The following is an 8,331-nucleotide window of genomic DNA, read 5'->3' as shown; positions in this document are numbered from 1 at the left end:
GTCTACAAAGTGAGTTCCAGGACAGCCAGGGCTATACAGAGAAAACCTGTCTCAAAACCCTCGCCCCCCAAAGAAGATTTGCCTCAGTACGGGGGAACGCCAGGACCAAGAAGTGGGAGTGGGTGGGTAGGGGAGTAGGAGGGGGGGGTGGTATAGGGAATTTCGGGATAGCATTTGAAATGTAAATAAAGAAAAAAACCTAAAAAAAAAAATAAAAAAAAAAAAAAGAACCAGGGGAATGCCAGGACCAAGAAGTGGGAGTGGGTGGGTAGGGGAGTAGGAGGGGGGTCTGGTCTGGGGGACTTTTGGGATAGCATTGGAAACGTAATTGAGGAAAATATGTAATAAAAATATTAAAAAAAAAAAAAGAACCAGGGGAATGCCAGGACCAAGAAGTGGGAGTGGGTGGGTAGGGGAGTAGGAGGGGGGTCTGGGGGACTTTGGGGATAGCATTTGAAATGTAAATGAAGAAAATACCTAATTAAAAAAAAATAAATTGGAAAAAAAAATAGTCTTTAAATTCTTAGTTAGTGGTAAAATGAATAAAAAATAAATATAGTAAAAGAAGGAAAATCTTGTGCCCTGATCTATAAAGGAAGTTAAGGTCTACTAATACTGCAAAGAAGAACCTCTTTTCAACAAAATGAAAAAAAGAAAGAGTTGTAGTTAAACATATGTCTGGATAACATAAAATGAATCTATATATAATAGACTCTGGGATAGCAATCAGAACCTAACAAAAATGAAGGATTCAAATTCAGCATGCAGATATTAGAAAAATTCCAATGCAGTATGTAGATAGCCATCTCGAGATTCCTTATAACGCCAAGATTTTTTAATTACAGAAACACTTAAATTAACTTTAAGCAATCAAAGTCATCCTAAGGTTTTCACACAATTTGCAGGCTCTGAAGTCTTTTTACCTCAGGAAAGACTCCATCTTCCTGCTCACTACACAACTCAGCACCTGCTCACCACAAATGCAGTAGGACTCATCATAGGCTGCTGTTGATATGTTTCCTCTTAGTTTGTTAAGTTTTGCTGTCCTAATGTTGTTGAGGTTATTTTGGTTATATGATATTTGANGCCTNATTNCCCNNNTTTTGTNTGTCCTTTACTCCTAATTTGCTACAACTTGCTGTTATTAAACAGTAACTATAAGCAAATTGAAGAGGAAAAGGTCGATTTACTCATAGGTTACACTCAAGGGAAGAAAAGGCATGGCCCTGGATAATGCAACTGAAACAGAGTCACTCAAGGAACTCTGCTTTCTGGCTTGTTCTGTATGATTTCTAATGTACCACTGCCTAGAGACAACTCTGCTCCCAATTGGCTTGCTACTCACACCTCAATTAACATTTTTCTATATGCCTCACATATATGATGACAGACTAATCTGATGAAGAAAATTTCTCAATTATGATTCGCTGTGCCTTTACACTGTATTAACATTTTTCTATATGCCTCACATATATGATGACAGACTAATCTGATGAAGATAATTTCTCAATTATGATTCGCTGTGCCTTTACACTGTATTATGTGCTCGGGTGACAAAAATTAACTAGAATAACCACCTTGAAACTTCTATAGTGTTCTCACACAGGATTTAATCAGGTTATATTCTTGAATTTCAAGTAACTAGGAAACAACTCAACTTTTCCTCATTTTTTCCATATATTGATATGTGTCATCATACAATGCACTAAGATCTTCTAACTTTTTTGGTTTATATAAAATTAGTTTATTGAGCCAAGCGGTGGTGGTACACACCTTTAATCCCAGCACTTGGGAGGCAGGGGCAGGTGAATTTCTGAGTTCGACGCCAGCCTGGTCTACAAAGTGAGTTCCAGGACAGCCAGGACTATACAGAGAAACCCTGTCTCAAAAAAAAAAAAAAAAAACAAATTAGTTTATTAATATCACATGTTAAGATAATATAATTATGGAAGGGGAAAATCAAACTTCTTTTAGCAGCATGTGTCTACACTTTATTAGATGCCAACTTCTATGTGCAGTGCTGATTGTGGTCCTGGATCTAGAAAATTTGGGATGGACGGAATGGCAGAATGCTGTTTTCATTGCAAACCCTGCCCAGAAAATGAAATTTCTAATGAGACAAGTGAGTATTTCCTGCTGGAATAAGTTCTTCAAAAGGATTGTCATCTTGCCCCATATTGGAATGCTGAGGTAGTTAAAAATGAAAGTTTAATAGTAAAATACATCTCTGTCCTAAGTTAGTCCTAAGTGTTATATGAAAACAGTGATTTAGTATGTCCTTATTAAGAAAAAAAGTAGAAATTGGCCTGCATCTTTGAAAACCTAGAAAATTCATTATAGATGGCATACTCTCAAATAATAGTTTTGATAAGGAAACTTAAATGTACGCTACACAAGATCTTTTCTAGTAATTAATGCCCTCAAAGTATATGCAATTCATTAATCTTTAAAGAATTTACTTATTTTGACTTGATGTATATGGTTTTAACTAAGGTCATGCTTACCCTGCATATACATATGCACATGGAAGACACAATAATGCACGCACTTATGTGTAAACAAACCCAAGTCCTCTGAAGATGAATGAAGAGGGAAAATAATAATTTGTAAAATTATAAGATATTCAAATGAGTATTTTATTCCTAAGGGATGTTTTGCATAAGGAACATTATTTTTTTCAAAAGTTCAATGTTCTTTGAAATTTAGAAAACTGAGGCTTACTCTTGACACATGATATGAAAATGTGAGGGGTCCTCTAATCATTACTATCATACATTGTGCCCATTTAAAATTTTCCACAATAGAACACATTAATATTGTTTTTTGTTTGTTTGTTTGTTTCGAGTATTTATTAAAGGATTTGTTTTACTTTCATACCTATTATTTTTTAAATTAATTCATTTTTTACACTCCATGCTTTGTTCCTGCACCCCTGATCCACCTCTGACTGTTCTACATCCCATACCTCCTCCCTACCCCAATTTTACTTGGATGTGCCCACCCCCGACCCCCACCCCACATGATCTCTAAACTCCCTGGGGCATCCAGTCTCTTGCTATTTAGAGAAAAGGACTCAAGCCCAAGGGCCAGAAGAAGGAACAGAAACAGGCAACTTCTGGAAATAGGAGGTTGTGGGGACCTTCCAGAACGCACCAGAGATCTGAAAGAGTTTCTGGACTCAAAGGGAGGGAGCTTAGATGAAATGCCCGACAGTAGGGAGAGGGACCTTATAGAAGCCACCTCCAGCAAGAAGACTGGACATCAAGTGAGGGATGGGATTGCCATCTCACAGTCACATCTCTGACACATATTTGTTCCTGTCTGAAAGAATTACAGGGATGGAAATGGAGTGAGCCTGAGGAAAAGAATGTCCAGTGACAGGACCAAAGTCTAATCCAGCACAAGGGGAGGTCCAAAGTGCTGACACTATTACTGAGACTATAGAGCACTCACAAAAAGGGACCTAGCATGACTGCCCTTCAAAAGACCCAACAAGCAGCTGAAAGAGTGAGATAGAGATGTTTGTACCCAACCAATGTACAGAAGCAGCTGACCCCTGATATTGAATTAGGGAAGGCTGAAAGAAGCTGAGGAGAAGGGTGATCCTGTATGAGGACCAGCAGTCTCAATTGATCTGGACCACCGAGATCTATCAAACACTATACCACCAAAGACGCAGCATACACTAGCTGATATGAGACCCCAAACACACATACAGTAGAGAACTCCCAGCTCTGTGTTTTTTTAGAAATGATGCCCATTAATATTGTTTTGTCCTTAAAGGAATTAACCAAAGATTTCAAATGGCATTGGCACTAGCATAGTCCATGTTAGTCAACTAACTATTTAGTTAGAATGAATTAAATACAAATGGCAGGCATGTAGTTTTTCTGGGCTTTTGTGCCAACCTATATAATGGAAGTGAGATCATAAGACGACTTTATTGCTAGTAAGATTGCTTAGAACTTAAATCCTTCCCCACTATGTGTAAGTTTATCCCCAGAACCCATCAACTAGTAGGAGGTAACCAACTCCTACCAGTTGCTTTGTGATACGCATACAGTTCTACATTGAACATATACATAAGTAATTCAACAAGGCTGTTTGGAGACACATGACATTGGTACAGTCAACCAAACTCAAATATTCTCCAAAAGCAATACATTTTGCTCACAACCAAGCTAAATTCTTAGCCCTTAAACAAGTAGAATAATAACGGCTCTCCACAAATGAATTGCTCCATATAAAAGACTTCTAACTGTGGAAGTACATTATTTATCCCATGTTGCAATCATTCAATGACTCAGTGCAATGGCAATTAGATTTCCTACACACACAATGGTGGGAACTACAAAGCGTTTTATCTTCAGAAATAGGATTGCTGCCTTTCTATAAAAAGGCTTATGAATGTGATATTACTACAGTCATAAGAGGACAAAATTGGAATGATTTTTAAATTATTTTTGAATTTATAAAAATCAATATATTTGTATAAATTTCAGATCTCACTCTCACCTTCATGCTTCCCCTATATAAACCTAATCATTCTCAAGTTAATGATACTTTATGTTACTATTATATGTAAACACATTCATAAATATACACATCCATGATACATGATCAAAACAATATAGTAAAATAGACCAAAAAAAAACTTTGTTGCTTTCATTTCCCTAATGATGATCACCATTAAAAAAAGGGAAAATGTTATTTCATGTAACAGTGACTTTTAATGCATTCTAAAAAAACTGGTTTGGGAAATATCTAGAGCTAGCCCCTGTGCCAGGTGATCTCACTGGCTCTGTCTCAGCCTGCAGACTTGCCAGTCCTGCTAGTATACATGCCTCCCACCAGGCTAATTTGGACAGGGGCCCCTAAGTTCCTCTCTCTTTCAGGCAATGCCCCACACATCCCTGGTTAGCCATATCAAAATATAATTACCAGGAGGAATCAAGACTCTTAATGCTTAATTAGTCAATCAGAATTATGTATCAATAATAACACAATTATATAATTCCAATACAATAATTTCAGATCCAAATGATAATGACAAAGCTTTAACACAATAATTCTAAACTCTTGATAACACCACCTCAGTCTCCATTCTGGTTCCCTCTCTCTGCCTCAGACCCCACTCTGTCTCCTCAACTCCTTGCTCTGCCTCCCTTCTCCTGTCTAATCACAAGCCTCCCACTGCCCTAATGTGATTAGACAGGGAAAACCCTGCAACACCAAACAAACTTACATAGTGCAGCACTCCTTCTATATGCTGAAATGAAATATCCTGTCAGTAAAATAGCTGAAGCTGCACTAACAATATCTTCATTTCTCCATTAGATGTGGATAATTGTATCCAGTGTCCAGAGGACCAATATGCTAACACAGAACAGAATCACTGCATTCATAAAGCTGTTGTATTTCTCAGCTATAAAGAACCATTGGGCATGGCACTTTCCTTACTCTCCTTGTTCTTCTCTGCATTTACAACTGTGGTTCTTGGGGTCAATGTGAAGCACCACAATACTCCAATTCTTAAGGCCAATAACAGAACTCTCACCTACCTCTTGCTTATCTCACTCATCTTTTGTTTCCTCTGCCCTTTGCTCTTCATTGGCCATCCAAATGCAGCCACCTGCATTCTACAACAACTCACATTTGGAGTTGTATTCACTGTTTCTCTCTCCACTGTCTTGGCTAAAACAATTACTGTAGTTCTGGCATTCAAAATCACAACCTCCCAAAGAATGATGAAGTACTTTCTAGTTTCAGGGGCAATTAACTATATCATTCCCATTTGTACTCTCATCCAAGTTATTGTATGTGCAGTCTAGCTGGAAGCTTCTCCTCCTTCTGTTGATATTGATGCACAGTCTGAGCATGGACACATCATCATTGTATGCCACAAGGGTTCAGTCAATGCATTTTACTGTGTTCTGGGATACTTGGCTATCCTGGCCTTTGGGAGCTTCACTCTGGCTTTCTTTTCCAGAAACCTTCCTGGTGCCTTTAATGAAGCCAAATCTATAACATTCAGTATGCTGGTGTTCTGCAGTGTCTGGGTTACTTTCATCCCTGTTTACCATAGCACCAAAGGCAAGATCATGGTGGCTGTGGAGATCTTCTCCACTTTGGCTTCCAGTGCAGGGATGCTGGGATGCATCTTTGTCTCTAAATGTTACACAATATTGTTTAGACCAGACCAAAATTCTCTTGAAATGATCAGGGTGAAATCATCTTCCAATGCTCATGTTTCATAAATTCTGAAAGACGTATAGATGTTTCATAATCAACAAATATTGGATTACATTGCCATAATTATCTGGTTTTGGAATAACTCTCAATGTTTTCTCTAATGATATTGCCTAGCAATAACATGTCTGCTGATATTTCCATTGATCCTATATTCTTCCACAATGTTCAAAAAAAAATCATCTTCCTTTGACAGATAGAGATAATAGCATCCTGATCCATTCTAAGAGTTAGGGGAGTACTTCTAGGAGCATAAAGGAAAGAGGAATATTTTTATCCACAGGTTGTTAGAATATTTCCAAAAATTGAATTGATGTCTCTTTTGGGTTGCATATGTAACTGAAGCTATATTTGCACATTATAAGACAAACAACAGAGGAAAAGATATTAAAAAAATATGGTATATTTACACAATGGAGTACTACTCAGCTATTAAAAATAATGAATTTATGAAATTCATGGGAAAATGGATGTATCTGGAGGATATCATCCTAAGTGAGGTAACCCAATCACAAGAGAAGTCACTATCAAGAATGCACTCACTGATAAGTGGATATTAGCCCAGAAACCTAGAATACCCAAGATACCACTTCCAAAACACAAGAAAATCAAGAAGGAAGACCAACTAGTGGATACTTCATTCCTCCCTAGAATAGGGAATAAAATATCCATGGAAGGAGTTGCAGAGTCAAAGTTTGGAGCTAAAACGAAAGGATGGACCATCCAGACTCTGCCCCACCCTGGGGTCCATCCCATAATCAGCCACCAAACCCAGACACTATTGCATACACCAGCAAGATTTTGCTGAAAGGACCCTGATGTAGCTGTCTACTGTGAGGCTTTGCCAGTGCCTGGCAAATACAGAAGTGGATGGTCACAGTCATCTATAGGATGGAACACAGGGCCCCCAATGTAGGAGCTAGAGAAAGTACCCTGGAGGTGAAGGGTTCTGCAACCCTATAGGTGGAACAACAATATGAACTAATCAGTACCCCCAGAACTTGTGTCTCTAGCTGCATAGGTAGCAGAAGATGGCCTAATTGGCCATCATTGGGAAGAGAGGCCCTTTGGTCTAACAAACTTTATATGCCCCAGTACAGGGGAAAGCCAGGGCCAAGAATTGGGTGTGAGTTGGTAGGGGAACAGGGCAGGGGGATGGTATAGGGGACATTTGGGATAGCATTTGAAATGTAAATGAAGAAAATATCTAATAAAAAATTAAGACAAACAAAATCACACACATAAACTCACACATATGCACTTAACTAAAATTTCATAAAATTTTTTTAAAAAAATACAGAAGAATGTTGCAAAAACTTTCCACCGGGAATCTGCTTTTTAATGTTCTCCTATGGTGTCACAATTATAGCAAGTTACAGGAAGGGATCAGATATGAGTAGAAATGACTTGGTTTATTTTCAGATACTCTATAGATAACTCAATTTTAAGTATATCATCAAAGACACACTTGTGAAATTTTCAGAGAAAGCACAGCTTTTTGAAGTAATATCTTCTATGTGTGGAATTTAGATGAGTCTCTGCAAAACATCAGCTTTGACACCACAGAGTAACCCAAGGCAGGTAGTTGGTGAAAGTCTGTGCTGAGATCAGCTGACATGAGTTGGTTGGTCCAGAAACTCACAGGGGCTGCTGGCTAAGACATCCAGTGTCTAGAGAAGAAAAAGACGGAGAGAGTCAAACATTCACAGACACATGCACACACACATACACATTAACATGCACATTACCACACACACACACAGTGGTTAAGGTAAATATAAGTACTAGCAAATTAACACACACAAACACATACATTTACACACAGAGACAGACAGACAGAGAGACAGAGAAACACATACATAGTCACACATTTGATGGCTGAAGCCAACCTCTTATATCAGGTTCCAAGAATTTCACATAAACACATATGTACACATATACACATATACATATACTAGTCGGTAGATGTAAGACAGTTCAAACAGGCACGTTCTAACTATTTCTCACTAAATACACATACATATATACACACAATTGTTGGAAAGAACAATCTCCAAAACACACCCAGACATCTTTTTTTTT

The 8,331-nt window shown here is 38.0% G+C and overlaps 1 protein-coding gene across 1 annotated transcript in view; it reads left to right on the top strand.

Annotated features, from left to right (window-relative positions):
* The window catches only part of LOC110288200 (vomeronasal type-2 receptor 116-like), an 18,534-nt gene extending 12,277 nt beyond the window's left edge, over nt 1–6,257 (top strand). Inside the window, 2 exon segments of the mRNA XM_021154615.1 lie at nt 1,999–2,122; nt 5,338–6,257. Of these exon segments, the coding sequence (XP_021010274.1) occupies nt 1,999–2,122; nt 5,338–6,257 (1,044 nt within the window).
* The last annotated feature ends 2,074 nt before the right edge of the window (nt 6,258–8,331 follow it).

This window comes from Mus caroli, unplaced genomic scaffold, assembly GCF_900094665.2.
Source record: "Mus caroli unplaced genomic scaffold, CAROLI_EIJ_v1.1 scaffold_16705_1, whole genome shotgun sequence".
Taxonomy (NCBI): Eukaryota; Metazoa; Chordata; class Mammalia; order Rodentia; family Muridae; genus Mus; species Mus caroli.
This window is presented reverse-complemented; position numbering and strand designations above follow the sequence as displayed.